The sequence below is a fragment of the Leucopleurus acutus genome (genome assembly GCF_964270905.1).
Source record: "Leucopleurus acutus genome assembly, chromosome: 2".
Lineage (NCBI taxonomy): Eukaryota > Metazoa > Chordata > Mammalia > Artiodactyla > Delphinidae > Leucopleurus > Leucopleurus acutus.
Genome location: NC_139143.1, coordinates 129109219 through 129125330, shown reverse-complemented (window position 1 = coordinate 129125330; position 16112 = coordinate 129109219). Strand labels below are relative to the sequence as shown.

The following is a 16112-nucleotide window of genomic DNA, read 5'->3' as shown; positions in this document are numbered from 1 at the left end:
AAAGAAAAATGTGTAGGTAAAATAAAAATCTTTTATTTTTCTTATTCTTAATTGATCTATCAGATAACAATTTGTCAAAATACTAATAGCAAACAATGTATGAAATTATCTATGCTTAATTACATATCATATATGTATGAATGCTTATATATAAGTGAAGTTAAAGACAGCAGTAATAAGGGACAGAGGAAGGAATTAGGTTTATTTTCTTATTATAAGGTAGGGTACTTACACTACCTGGGAAAAGGTATAATGTTACTTGAAAATGGAATTGGATTAGTTATAAATGTGATTGCAAACTTTAGGGCAACCACTAAAAAAAGTAAAATAAGAACTATAACCAATATGCTAAGAAAGGAGAGAAAACAGAATCATATACAATGCTCAATTAAAACCACAAAAGCCAGAAAAAGTATGGAAGGCAAAAAAAGGAACAAAAAACAACGGCAATAAATAGAAAACAGTAATGAATATGGCAGACATTAATCCAACTATGCCAATAATCATTATGATCATCAATAGTCAAAATGCACCAATCAAAAGAGAATGTAAGAGAAGATTTAAAAAAATTAAAATACAAGACCCACCTATACATTGTCTACAATAAAGCCTACTTTAAATATAAAGACATTTAGATTAAAATGATGGAGAAAGATATACAATGTTAATACTAATCAAAAGAAAGCAGGAGTGGCTATATTAACTTCAGACAGAGCAGACTTCAAAGCAAGAAAAGTTATCAGAGATAATGAGAGCATTACATAATGATAACAGGGTCATTTCTCCAAAAAGACATACCAACTGGTAAGGTTTATGCTCCTAATAACAGAGGGTAAAACTATGTGATGCAAAATTAAAAGAACTGCAAGAAGAAACAGATGAACTCACTATCATGGTTGGAGACTTCAATACCTTTTTATCAGAAATGGGCTGATCCAGCAGACAGAAAATCAGTAAGGACACAGTTGAACTAACAACACTATCAATCAACTGGATATAATTGATACATTCAGACTACTTCATCCAACAACAGCTGAATACACATTCATCAAAAGCTCACATGAAACATTTGCCAGGATAGAATACATTCTGAATCATAAAATACACTTTAGCAAACTTAAAAGAATAGAAACTATACAATATCTGCCCCAGATCACAATGAAATTAAACTAGACATCAATAGCAGAAAGATAGCTAGGAAATCTCCAAACAGGTGGAGATTAACAACACATTTCTAAGTAACACATATTTCTAAATAACACATAGGCCAAAGAAGATCACAAGATAAATTGTTTAATATTTTTAACGAAATGAAAATAAAAATACAACTTATCAAAATGTGCAGGATGCACCAAAGCAGTGTTTAGAGGGGAGTTTATAGCACTGAATGCAGATACTACAAAAGAAGAAAGATCTAAAAATAACAATCTAAACTTCCATCTTAGTAAACTAGAAAAAGAAGAGAAAATTAAATCCAAAGTAAGGAGAATAAAAGAACTAATATGAATTAGAGCAGAAATCAATGAAATTGAAAACAGGAAATCAACAGAGAAAATCCATTAAACCAAAAACTGGTTCTTTGAAGAGGTCAATAAAACTGATAAACCTCTAGCCAAGCCAAAGAGAGAGAAAGAGAGAGAGAGAGGACAGAAATTACTAATATCAGAAATGAAAAAGGGGATGATACTACAGATCCTGTGGACATTGGAAGGATAATAAAGAAATACTATGAAGAACTCCATGCACACAAATTTAATAACCTAGATGAAATGAACTGATTTCTTAAAAGAAATAATCTGCCAAAACTCACACAAGAACAAATAGACAATCTGAATAGGTGTATACCTATGAGAAATCGAGTCAATAATTAATAACCTTCCAAAACAGAAGCATCAAGCCCAGATGGGTTCATTGGGAAATACTACCAAAATTTAAGGAAGAAGTTACATGAATTCTCTACAATCTCTTTAAGAAGATAGAAGCGAAGCAAATACTTTGTAATTTGTTCTACAAGGCCAGCATTATCCTAATACTAAGGCCAGTCAAAGACATTACAAAACTACAGACCAATATTTCTCATGAAAACAGATGCAAAAATACTAAAAAAAATTAGTAAATCGAATCCAACAATGTATAAAAAGAATTATACACCTACCACCAAGCTGTATTTATCCCAGGTATACAAGACTGGTTCAACATTCAAAAACCAGTTAATGTAATCCATCACATCAACAGGCTAAAAAGAAGAATCACAGATGCAGGAAAAGCATTTGATGCAATCCAACACCTATTCGTGATAAAACTCTCAGTCAACTAGGAATAGAAAAGAACTTCCTCAACATGATAAAGACTATTTACAAAAAGTCTACGGCTAACATTGTGCTTAATGGTGAGAAATTAGAAGCTTTACCACTAAGATGAAGTCCAAGGCTAGGATGTCCCTTCTCACCATTACTTCCCAACCTTGTACTGAAAGTCCTAGCTAATGCAATGAGACAAAAAAAAAAAAAAAAGGAAATAAAAATGTACAGACCACATCTCTGTTCACAGATGACATGATTGTCAGTGTAGAAAATTCAAAAAAACAGACAAATACCCTTGGAACTACTAAGTGATTAGAGCAAAGTTGTAGATTCAGGGTTAATACACAAAAGTCAATCACTTCCCTATATACCAGCAATGAATAAGTTAAAAACACAATACCATTTCCATTATCACTACCATAAATGAAATATTTACATATAAATGGAACAAAATATGTACAAGATCTATAAGAGGAAAACAAACAAACAAATGCTGATGAGCAAATTCAAAGAATAAATGAATGGAGAAAGACAATGTTCATGGATAGAATGACTCAAAATTATCAAGATGTCTGTTCTTCCCAACTTATCTATAGATTCAATACAACCCCAGTCAAAATCTCAGCAAGTTATTTTATCGCTATTGACAAACTGATTCTAAAGTTTATATATAGAGGCAAAAGACCTCCCAGTATCTAACACAATACTTAAGAAGTACAAAGTTGGAAAAATGATACCACCTGACTTCAAGACTTACTATAAAGCTATAGTAATCAGGACAGTCCAGTATTGTCAAAAGAAAGATAGATCAGTGGAACAGAATAGAGAGCCTAGAAACAGACAGACATGAATACAGTCAACTCATCTTTGACAAAGGAGAAAAAGCAAAGACAGACTTTCAACAAATGGTGATGAAACAGCTGGACAGCCACATGAAAAAGAAAATGAATCTGGACACAGACTTTATACCTCCAGAAAGAATAATTCAAATTGGATATATGACCTAAATGTAAAACATAAAACAATAAAACTCTTAGAAGATAACTTAGGAGAAAACCTAGATGACATTAGGATGATGATGACTTTGTTAGATACAATGTCAAAAACATAACCAATAAAAAAATACTTTATAATCTATAGCTCATTACTATTAAAGACACGATCTGCAAAAGGTAATGCCAAATGAATGAGAAGACAAGTCACAGACTAGGAGAAAATCTTTTGCAAAAGACGCATCTGCTAAAGGACTCTTATACAAAATATACAAAGAACTCTTAAAATTCAACAATAAGAAAATGAACAACCAGATTAAAAAATAAGCCAAAAACCTTAACAGACACTTCAGCAAAGAAGATACATAGGTGGCAAATAAGCATATGAAAGTCTCTCCTTAACACATATCATCAGGAAAATGCAAATTAAGAAAACAATGAGATACCATAACACACCGATTAGAATGGCCAAAAGTCTAACACTGATAACACAAACTGATGACAAGGATGTGGAAGAATAGGAACTTTCATTCATTCTGGTAGGAGTGCAAAATGGTATAGCCACTCTGGAAGACAGTTCGGGGGTTTCTCAAAAAACTAAATACACTCTTACCATAAAATCTAGTAATTGCATTCTTTGGTATTTATCCAAAGGAGTTGAATACTTATTTTCACACATAACCCTGCACGTGGATATATATAGCAGCTTTACTCACAATCACCAAAATTGGGAGGAATCAAGAAGTCCTTCAGTAGGTGAACGGATAAATAACCTGTGGTACATCCATACAATGGACTGTTTACTCAGCACTAAAAATAAATTAGCTATCAAGCAATGAAAAGACAAGGTATAACCTTAAGTGCATATTATTAAGTGAAATAAGCTAATCTAAAAAGGCTCATACTGTAGGATTCCACCCATATGACATTCTGGAAAAAGCAAAACATGGAAACAGTAAAAAGATCAGTGGTTGAAGGATTTGCAGGATTTGGGGAATGAGGGATGAATAGGCAGAGCACAGAGGATTTTTAGGATAGTGAAACTACTCTGAATAATATTATAACAATGTATACATGTCCTTATACTGTGTCCAAACCCATAGAATATAAAACACCATGAGTGAATCCTAAGGGAAACTACAGACTTTGAGTGATTGTGATGTGTCATTATAGGTTCATCAATTTTAACTAATGTATCACTCTGGTGAGGTATGTAGATAATGGGGGAAGCTATGCATGTGTGGGTATATATGAGGGTATACTGGAAACCTCTGTAACTTCTTCCCAATTTTGCTGTGAACCTAAATCTGCTCTGAAGATACAGTCTTTAAAAAAATTAAGAGAGAAAGTAAAATAGAAGTTTAGGGGAAAAAAGTTTTCCTTTGCCCTCGAGAAAGATGGTAAGGGTTCCTTCAATAGGCTACTGTGGGAAAAATTAGGGAAGAAATAGTCTGAGACCAGGCTAACTGAGTAATTACACTCAAAGAAAGGAAACAGTAAAAAAGAGATTTTTGCTTTACACTCCACATCAGGAAGAGTAAGAGGAGAAAGACTGGTTAAACAGAGATGATGCACAAGTAATGGAAAAGATGAGAGCCCCAGCATGAACTGGCCAAGCCATGTACCTAAGCTCCATGGTCCGTAATCAAGGACCTGCTCCATGTGGCTTAAGCTTCTTTTTATGAAGAAGAAGAAAAACTTTAATGTGCTTCTCTACAACTTTCACACAACAGTCATATCCATGCCTATAGTAATAAAAATAACCTAACAGGCATTAATTGTAGATAAGCACAAGGCATCTTATTGGGGTGATGGAAATGTTCTATACCTAGCTTGTGATCATGGTTGCACAACTCAGTACATTTACTAAAAATCATTAAAACTCACTTACAGTATGTTAATGATAGTTAAAGCATACCTCAGTAAAGTTCTTAAAAAGTCTATCTCACTTCTTTTCATGCCACTTCTTCAGATACTCTCCTCCTATAGAAAAAAAAAAAAAAAAGCCCAAATGCCTCCAAAAAACATCTTTTCTCAACTTATTATAGTTTGGTTTGTCTGATGTCCCCCCCTTTTTTTTTAATCAACAAATCTTTGAAATCTTTATTTTAAATCATATTTGTTATCATTTTGATGTCCCTTTTGAAATGTGGAATTCAAGATCAAACACATCATTTCCATTTTATACAGAATAATGGGTTTACTACAGACCTGTACTGACATATTTTATTCTGGTCACAGTAGCTTATGACTGTTTAAACAACCATTATCACACTGTCTGATTATATAAAACCTAAACTTAAATAAAATCCTTTGACTTTTTTACCCACTACAATCAACTGCCAGAAATTTACTGCCACTCACATAGTATACAACTTTTTCATTTTTTATTTAAAAATTAATATTAGTGAAAATTTGAAGAAAACAGAAAAGACAGAAGAAGGACAAAAAACATAGCCGATATAGTATATTTACGTCCAGCACATTTTATGTAATATAATCATATCAGCAAAAAAGTAGCATCCATTTCTATGGCCATTCTTCCCAGGTCCAAGAAATGCTCTAACATACATTTAACACTCTGTTATAGAGTCTATCACATCACCCTGTTTTAGTCCCCTCACAATTCTTATCATTTCTTAAGTTTTCTTATTTAGTTACCTTTTTCAGCATTTACCTCATTAGTATGTACAATCCCTCAGTTTATAGGCTCTATTGCCCTTTCTTTCCTTAGGACCTCATCTAATTCTGTAGTTTAAAAATTAACTCCATCTATATGCTGACAACTCCCAAAATTATATCTCTTAAGTCCGGACCTGTCTTGTAAACTCCAGACTCATGTATAATGCAAACACATATACATACAAACTCCCATAACATATGCACTGCACATATATACATCTGTTTACTTTCCACATCCAAAACCAAATTCTGGACTCTCCCTACTACCCCAATAACCGTCCCTACTTCTCCATCCATATCCTTTCCCATTTCAACTGGTGGTCGCTCCAGCCTTCAGGCAGTTATCCTTGACTCCTCTCTTTCTTTCACATTCCACAGCCATTCCTTTAGCAAATTGTATTAATTATGCCTTCAAACATATATCCAGAATCTAACCAACTTCTCATCACCGCCACTATTCCCATCCTGGCCAAGCCTTCACCAACTCTCACCTGTTTTGCTGCAGTAGCCTCCAAACAAGTCTCCCTGCTTCTATCATTGCCCCACTCTCCGCTAGAGTCTATTTTCACATTTCCATGAAATGCTCCTTTTAAACATAATGTAAGTCACATAAAACCTTGCAATGGCTTTGTTTCACTCAGTTAAAAAATAAAATCCTTTATTTAAGCCGTTATCTCACTTTCTCTCTTGCTACTTCCCCTTTTGTTCTCTCTCACCTCACTTAAGTCTTTTGTATTTTCTAAATGTTCTTATTAAGAATGTTTTGTTTTTATTAACAAAAAAGAGAGCTTTTAAACAATAAAACTATGAAAGCATAATCTCCCTTTTCACTCAAATTCTTTCGCTCTAAGTACTGAATTAAATAACAGGGTCAATTCTGTAGAAGAAAAACTAAGTTAAGTTCATGGTAAGAACTTGTAAGGCCTTGAATGCCTATGTTCCTGATGAAACTTTAATGAAAGACAGGCTTCTCAACTAAATTAAACTGTATGGTGCGGTAGAATGATGTCGGAGTTTGGGATTGAAATATCTTGCTTAAATCTTCTCTCTACTACTTAACTAATTGTGAGAGCCTGACTAATTCACTATTCTCTCTCATTCATAGCTTTCTCACGTGTAAAGATAAATAGAAGAATCTGTAAAACTCATCATAAACTTGGTGTTTTACAAGAGAAGAAAGTTATCTATCGATACCTACCGAAAACACATCCACTAAGGCCAACTTATTCCCAGGAATGCTATTGAAAGTTCTAGATTAATCTGCATACACAAAAGGTTGCCAGAGAAACAGCCAAAAAGCCCCAAACGTTAAGGGCCTCATTGCAGAATTTTATACAACTTCCAAAAGCCTCTTAAGTGATCTCAAAACTGAGAGGTGTGGAGTGGCTCACTCTCTAGTAACTGCAAGGGCAAAGAAGCCACAAAGCTTCCTGAAGAGAGTACAGATTTTAAAAGTTCAGACTATGTATGTATCTGGACCTGGGGTTGGGGCAGATGGCTTCAGACGACGACCCAAGGGGAAGAATTAACTCTCAAGAGGTCCTTGGGAACTGCCCCTGGCTAAAACAAACCACGAGTTAGAAAGGACGAACGGCCTTTGAGAGAAAGCTAGAAGCTAAGTTGTAGTTTGAACTTCTCCTTAAGCGAGTCAGTTCTCGAAATTTCGCCGCCCAAGCAGGACAACTCACCGGGTCTACCGAGCTGCAAGGCTTTATGAGTTGGTAACAAGCGGCCCAGACCCGTCACAGTCCGACAAATCACTAGGTGGCCATTTATCCGTTCCGGAGGCCGTTGCTAGGGAAACGGAGCGAAGCCCGGGGCTCACCCCGTCGTGGTTTTCCTTAGGCATGACAAAGAGCTTCGGGGGCGTAGTTACGTGAGTGACGCACGTAGGGGGCGGGACAGAGACGAAACCGGACCAAAGAACGGGTTACGTCCCAGGGCGCATGCGTGCGGTGCTGGGCTGCGGGATCGCTGGAAGTCCTCGGCGGTGTTGGGGAAAGTGAGCTATGGCAGCCACGAGTGCCCTTCCAGGCGTATCTTTGCGAGAAGCCACCCAGCGAAGGTTGCGGAGGTTTTCAGAGCTTAGAGGTACCAAAGGAGGAACCCTGGCTCTCCCCGGCAACGGACAGGGAGGGCGCTTTACGTGCTGGTGTATTTGCTGGACTACCACTTCCTTTTATTAATCACTTGCGGGCCTAGGACGCTGGCCCAGGCGCAGTTAATGTTCCTCTTAAGTTTTTTATTCTTCTGTCACTCTCCTTTCTTTACGTTATGCTTGTTGCTTTCTTTAAGTTTATTCCCAGTTGCTTATATATAAATATATATATATATATGTATGTATATATATGAGGAGGAATGAGAAGACAGTTATTAGCCTGACTAGTGAAGCTATAAATCCAAGTTATTCGTTTGGTTAGCTCATTAGCAAAAATTATTTTAAATAAACCTAAAAGATCTAAAGCATAGTGATTTGACTCTTACAAATCCGATTTTAGCTTTCTTCCACTCCCTACCTACTTCACCAATTTGTTCCATGATGTGAACGCTTACTAAGTGAAAAGCGAAACAACACGGTGAAATTATGGATTAATAATTAAAAGGGGTAACTTTGTATCAAAATGTTTTTTTAAAGGACTATGCCACTTGTCATTTCCTGTACAACTATCTAATTGGTCATATTTTTGTTGACGTTACTGCTTTAAAAATACAGAAAATAACACTTGGATTACAGTAAAATGTTCAGGACTATTAGATTCTAGCTGACTAGAATTTGTTAAAAATGCTTATTTGTCTTGTTTATCAATAAAGAAGAGCTTCCAACTGTCAGCCAAAAGTTCATTCTCTTATTGAGTTCATCAGGGAGCTGGGAACTTTTCTGTTATCCAGAATTTGGTGTCATTCTCCAGTAACCTTTGTAAACTTGCATGGCTCATTTTAAGGCGATTAAAAAGTAAAGTGCCCACATTTATGAACACCAACATTGTAGCAATGGGTCCTTGGATTTAATCTTTCTTAGCCAACAAACATTAAGTGGTCCCTGTATGTGAAAACTGATTTTCAAAACTGGAGATTAATTTATTCCTTTGTCTCCTCTCTTTATTTAAGAATTGAGCTCATCTTTAGCAAGTCAAAAGTACTTCTCTTAATCAAGAAACATTACAACTCTCAGAAAATCTAAATAAATGGGACTGTAGACCATAAAAGGAGCAAGTAATCTAAAAGGAAAAAAAGTAGAATTTGTGAACAATCCTCATTAGAACTATTTTGAATCCTACTAGCTGACCACTCATTATTCCCTAATTCTCAAAAGCAGAAGATACATTTTTGAAGATACTATTACCTCTTTTTTCCTTCTTTCCAAATAGGTAAACCTGTAACAGCTAGAGAATTCTGATAATATTTATCACTTTCTTCTTACACATAGGCAAACCTGTGGCAGCTGGAGAATTCTGGGACATTGTTGCAATAACAGCAGCTGATGATAAACAGGAACTTGCTTATAAGCAACAACTGTCAGAAAAGCTGAAAAAAAAGGAGTTACCTCTTGGAGTTCAATATCATGTTTTTGTTGATCCTGCTGGAGCCAAAATTGGTACACATTTATGGTCAGATTTATATAATAAATTGTGGGCAGAATAATCACTGAAGAAAAGCTTTCCTGTGGCTTACAGTTTATACTGTGTGTCTTACCACCTATAGTCTTTAAAAATTTTTTAATTTTTATGTAAGTTCACTATTTTTTAAGAAAGATAAAAGGCATGGCAACTGTTTTTACACATTGTGGACTTACCATGAAAAACTTCCAGAATGTTATGTTACTTAAAAGAGAATTTTATTAGTCTTAATAAAATTTACTCAGGTGGTGAATATTCTTTTGGACCTTTTCAGTAGGACTCTTAAGGTCCCTCTGAACTACACAATTTGCTCAGAAACTTACATGAAGAGATCAAATCAGAAAAAAATAAATATTTGGCCTCTTGGGACCACAATGCAGAATGCGAAAGAGCACAGTCTAATGGCATAATTATCATAGATGTTTACTTTTAAAAACCAGTTTGTCCACTTTGCCTTTTGACCTTACCTTGCAAATAAAAATACATGCTATTTTCCTGGGGGCCATTTTCCATGTGATACTTAAAGCTGAAGCTCATTGATACCAGAGTTAGGGTATCTGTATCTGATACTAGCATGTCCTAATTAGCCAGTGTTTTAATCCTCATAAATATGTGGTCAGTACTTTTCTGATTCCCATGTTTGAATGAGATTCAGGCACAAAATGTTAAATAACTTGCCCATGGTAACTAGTAAGTGGAAGTTACATTTAAGATGTTTTTTAGGAAAACAGGTTCTAAAAATCTTTTTAGAAAGTAAATCTAACACATATATATGATCATATGGGAGAATTATTTTAATGGGTTTTACAGTTCATTACTCCAAGTGAACGTGTAAACTTACAGTCTTATAGTGTTGCAGATTGCTTAATTTATCATTTCTTTCTTTTTACTACTATTTTCAGGAGAAAATTAACTTTTATTACCAAGGGCTCATCTCTGGGTTTTATTACTAATTATTTAATTGCTAAGAAATGTGTATTTAATTTGATTGTTCTGCCTATACCTTTGGTCTCTGCCTGGTTAATTGTAGCCAGAGGTCATATCCTCAAAGTTATAACACTTAAATTTACTGTAATAACAAAGTTTTTGTAACTTTATATGAAATAAATTGAGCTTTTTAACTTTGTTTTCAAGGAAATGGAGGATCGACACTTTGTGCCCTTCGATGTTTGGAAAAGCTTTATGGAGATGAATGGAATTCTTTTACCATCCTATTAATTCACTCTGGTAATGTTACACTTTACTAATTTACATTTTCTTTTAGTATATTACCTTTTATATCCAAGGGGCCTTTTTCTCCATTACTAATACTATCCCCCTTTTTTTTTTTCTTTTGTCTTTGAAGTTATACTGCTTTGGAAACAAATATTTTATGCTTTCCTTGATATTTTTAGGTTGTAAGTAGCATAATATTTTTCACAAAATTTAACCTTAAAATTGTAGATCACATACATCCTCAACTTTCATGTATTGTTTTTGGTATACATATCGAAAATTATTTTCCTAAGATAGAACTCATCAAAATATGAACATTTCTTGACAATGCTTTAGAAAAGATTCTTGCTGTAGGGGAGAGGCTGGTTTAGTACTGTGATTACCAGACTTTACACAAAACCTGTTAACACATTTTTATCTAGTTATTGGTGACCAAAGTCCATAATCCTTAGGAGTTTAAAGACAAAAAGAAAAGGTGGTGACAGAACATGGAGTTGACAAGAAAGTATAAAAGAGGGAAAATCACACACCAAAAAAGGGAACAGAAGGGTAGGAAAGAAGTAATCTCAGAGTATAATTTTTTAAATTGGACAGATTTGGTTGTATGAAAATTTGGGTTATATGAAAGAGACCTCTGTTATTTTTCCTCTATGTACTGGAGGCTGGCGAAACTTTGTCATGGACTTGTACCAGTTCAGGAACAGATATTTTAGAGCCACTCATCCACATGGTTACCAAGGCACTTTTCATTTTTTAGGATTCATATACGGAACAATGATTCTTTTTAAAGATGATATCAAGTAAAACATCCAAGTTCTGATTTTAAGACTAACTGAAAAAGTAAAAGAAAAATTCAAATTTACAGTTTTATTCCAGAACGAGTATTATTATTAATTTAGTAAAAATTAAGTTAGACACCAGAAAATATATTTTAATACAATCGATCCTTGCAAATATATAATAATGCATTGATCTGTGAGTGGTGCTGAACCCTCACACAGTCTAAAATCTGCATGTAACTTCATAGTTGGTCTTCTGTATAGGCAGTTCCACTCTCCATAGCCACAGTTTCTCATCAGGGATTCAACCAACGTCGGGTCATATAGTCTTACAGTATTTATTGAAAAAAATCCTCATGTAAATGGACTGGTAGAGTTCAAACGCTTATTGTTCAAGGGTCAAGTGTAATTAAAAGTAGGTAATTCTTACAATGCTGAACTTTACTGTTGGTTAGTATTTGGAAAATGAAAAAGAAAGTATTAGCTCATTGGTTGAATGATGTACTCTGTAGTAAGTGCTTTGCATGTATTGTTGATCTCATAAAACATGATAAAGCAAGTATTTACATCTGCTGATTTAGTGTTAAGTCCAAAGATGAACAATTAAAAAGTGGTGAACCAGAATTTGAACGCATTTTTGTGTGACTCTTTCTACTATGCCTCTCACTATAATTAGTTACGTAAAAATGATGTAAGCTATTTAATGTACTTAAGCGAACACACTTTTCAAGGAATTAAGTCATAAGGCTCATCTTAGAGGGAAAGGCCTTTTAAAATTAAAAACAAATATACATTGTAAAGTGCTTTCAAATAAATGCACCTTTACTTCCTTTAAGTGTATGTAATTGAGGAAACACATTCCATCTGGAAATTACTCTTTAATAGATAATTATGTATATTAGTTTTTTGTGACTTTTTTTCCCCATGAAGTGGATTTTTAATGTAGACGTTTAAACATGGTTGAAATTTATTGTGTGAAATGTAGATATAAGGTCATATTTTAGCTCATTGTCCTTTTTACTTGTTATCCAGTTGAGTTAAAACAATTCATAGTCTGTAAAGCATGTTACAGGTCTTTCCTAATCTAGAACTGCATTATAGCAAATCTCTACAGAATTGCTCTGTGAATTTGTCATCTGGAATTTATTATTCTTTCCTGGGATACAGTAATATATTGTATATTTTAAATATCTTTAGAGATATTTTGAGTTGTAACTGATGCTCCTGGGTTTTTAAATCTTATAAACATTTTAAAACAGTTATTTTGTTTAATTTTATATAGGTGGCTACAGTCAACGCCTTCCAAATGCAAGTGCTCTGGGGAAAATTTTCACTGCTTTACCTTTTGGTAGCCCCATTTATCAGATGTTGGAATTAAAACTAGCCATGTACATTGATTTCCCCTCACATATGAATCCTGGGATTCTGGTTACCTGTGCAGATGATATTGAACTTTATAGTATTGGAGAATCTGAGTATATTAGGTTTGACAAACCTGGCTTTACTGCTTTAGCGCATCCTTCTAGTTTGACTGTAGGTACAACACATGGAGTATTTGTCTTAGAACCTTTTAACTATTTAGAACATAGAGACCTCGAGTACAGAAGTTGCCATCGTTTCCTTCATAAGCCCAGCATAGAAAAGATGTATCAGTTTGATGCTGTGTGTAGACCTAGAAATTTTTTTCAACAAAACTTTGCTGGGGGTGACATACCCTCTCTTAAATTAGACCCTGAGTATGTCTACACAGACAGCCTATTTTACATGGATCATAAAACAGCGAAAAAGTTACTTGCTTTTTATGAAAAAATAGGTACACTGAACTGTGAAATAGATGCCTATGGAGACTTTCTGCAGGCTTTGGGACCTGGAGCAACTGTGGAATATACCAGAAACACATCAAATGTTACTAAAGAAGAGTCAGAGCTGGTAGACATGAGGCAAAGAATATTTCATCTTCTTAGAGGAACATCACTAAATGTTGTTGTTCTTAATAACTCCAAATTTTATCACATTGGAACAACTGAAGAATATTTGTTTCATTTTATTTCTGATAGCAATTTGAAGTCAGAGCTTGGCTTACAGTCCATAGCTTTTAGCATCTTTCCAGCAATACCAGAATGCTCTAGCAACAAATCCTGTATCATTCAAAGTATATTGGATTCAAGAAGTTCTGTGGCACCTGGCTCAGTTGTAGAGTATTCCAGATTGGGGCCTGATGTTTCAGTGGGGGAAAATTGCATTATTAGTGGTTCTTATATCATAACAACAGCCGTCGTGTCTGCACATTCTTTTGTGTGTTCCTTAAGCTTGAAGATGAATAGACACTTAAAGTATTCAACTATGGCCTGTGGAGTGCAAGACAACTTGAAAAAGAATGTTAAAACATTGTCAGATATAAAGTTACTTCAATTCTTTGGAGTCTGTTTCCTGTCATGCTTAGACATTTGGAATCTCAAAGTTACAGAGGAACTGTTCTCTGGAAACAAGACATGTTTGAGTTTGTGGAATGCTCGTATTTTCCCAGTTTGTTCTTCTTTGAGTGATTCAGTTACAACATCCCTAAAGATGTTAAATGCTGTACAGAACAAGTCAGCATTCAGCCTGAATAAATATAAGCTGTTGTCCATTGAAGAAATGCTTTTCTACAAAGATGTGGAAGACATGATAACTTATAGGGAGCAAATTTTTCTAGAAATTACTTTGAATAGAAAACAGTCTGATTTAAAGACATCTTAAATATTGTATACTCTGCCTTTCTTGATTGAGCAAGATTGCAGATGCAGGAATTTTCTGTAGACTTGTTTTTTAATTGAAGTGAATTAATGAAAATTATATTAACATGCTTGCTGTAGCATAAAATTAATAACAAAAATAAACCATTTTTAGATGAAAGAATAGCTTAAGGATGTAAGTTCAGAAAAGTGATTTTTTTTATATTTATCACTATTTAAATTTTTCTTTTATAAAGATGACTTGTGGAACATTATTTTGTTCACAAAATACTATAATTGTTTTAAAGGTAATTTTCTAAATATACCTTCAGAATTTTTTCATCTTCTTTTGGGCTTTGGTTCCAATGAAGTTCGATGTGTTCATTGGCAGTTCTCTCCTCAAGTGTATTAGACCTATTCTGATGAACTAATAAAAATGTCATACTGTAGGGTCTTCAAAGCACTGTAGGAATACTGTAGAAGTACTTTTTCAGAAACAAATCCATGGCTAACAGAGTCAAATTAAATGAATGCTTAAAATATTGTGACAGTCTTAATTAATAAATAAGTATTAATAGATGCAAACCGTTCTGAAATTGATGATAAAAATCTATGTGACTTATCAGCAACCCTCAGTTATGATATTTATGTATATATTTTTCAAGTTTCTTCCCAAGGAGTAAATAAAGATATATGGTAGCCATTGTTTAGCATTTACTGATTTACTTGCATAGATTTCAGAGGATGTTATGTGTTTGTCACTCATTAAAAGTTCAATGCTGTATTTCTAATCTAATTAATCTAAGGTGTCATCAGTTCTTAAGAATCGCCATTATTTTATGTTCCACTGAAAAAGAGAAAACACTACCAATAAAATATGCAATGCTTTTCTTGTTACTTGAAGTTTTTATTTATTGGAAATCTTTTTTAAAACCACTTAAATATAGATTTATGTCATTTAACCCTTTTACAAATACATGTAGAGGAACAAAAAAGTGAAATATTAAGATACAGTCAAGACTTTTCTGAAGCTTCACACCTAGAGTCAAACTTTTCTAAAGAAATTTTCAACTCAAGAGTGGTTGATATCCATGTGCTATCTTCTAATACCATCTAGTACCATCTTCTGTGCTATCAAAGGTATTGATAAAACTTCATATTCTACAAGTGCCACCACCACACTGATGCCTGGATTTACCTTCAAGCTATGGACACCAGATACCTGTTCTGCAAGTGGATGCTGATGCTGTTATTACTTTACAGAGTTGTTTCACTTTTACCTTAGTTAATCACATGTCTCTAGAATGTAGTTCTGTTTAACTCAGTGGGAGGTTTCTGACAAATTGGTGGTCACCACGTTAATCATATTCCTGCACAATGTATGGATTCTAGTTGCTTTGAAATGTTATCTGTTCCAAAGAATTTGGCAGTGTCTCTTTCCTTGATATGCATCGCTTGGTGTGTAGTACCACACATGTATCACCAGCAGTGTATCTATCTCAACCAATGTGATAACCACATGCATGAATAAGTAATAAATTGGACATTTTCTCTTGATTTATCATTTTTATTTAATAAAATCACGGCCCTTAAATCGTATATTTTCAAGGTTTGTGAAGGACAGCTACAATTTGTAACTAAATATATTCTGTAAACTTATTGATGAGTTAATAATTAACAATGATCAAGAAGGCATGGAAAAAAATGCAGCTTTTTATATTAATCTCCCTTGGGCATTTGTCTTGCAAACTAAACAAATCAGAAATAAAGAGTGTGCATTAATGCATACTAAGTGGGAATAAAGCTTTGA

At 34.1% G+C, this 16112-nt stretch overlaps 1 protein-coding gene across 2 annotated transcripts; it reads left to right on the top strand.

The window, feature by feature from the left end:
- Positions 1 to 7949: 7949 nt before the first annotated feature.
- FPGT (fucose-1-phosphate guanylyltransferase) lies at positions 7950 to 15838 on the top strand. 2 transcript variants are annotated; one of them, XM_082863247.1, is made up of 4 exons: positions 7950 to 8068; positions 9405 to 9572; positions 10729 to 10821; positions 12871 to 15838. In XM_082863247.1, exons 1-4 carry the CDS (start codon positions 7987 to 7989, stop codon positions 14325 to 14327), a joined length of 1800 nt encoding a protein of 599 aa, XP_082719373.1. In that variant the 5' UTR covers positions 7950 to 7986; the 3' UTR covers positions 14328 to 15838. The 2 variants fall into 2 exon arrangements, with proteins under 2 accessions (XP_082719373.1, XP_082719374.1); XM_082863248.1 differs by lacking the exon at positions 7950 to 8068 and having other exon boundaries at positions 9429 to 9585.
- The last annotated feature ends 274 nt before the right edge of the window (positions 15839 to 16112 follow it).

Excerpts from the sequence above, each read along its gene's own strand:
- FPGT (XM_082863247.1), top strand. The coding sequence starts at position 7,987 with ATGGCAGCCACGAGTGCCCTTCCAGGCGTATCTTTGCGAGAAGCCACC. Across the intron at positions 8,069-9,404 it reads GAGGTTTTCAGAGCTTAGAG|GCAAACCTGTGGCAGCTGGA; the intron begins GTACCAAAGGAG and ends TCTTACACATAG. Across the intron at positions 9,573-10,728 it reads TCCTGCTGGAGCCAAAATTG|GAAATGGAGGATCGACACTT; the intron begins GTACACATTTAT and ends TTTGTTTTCAAG.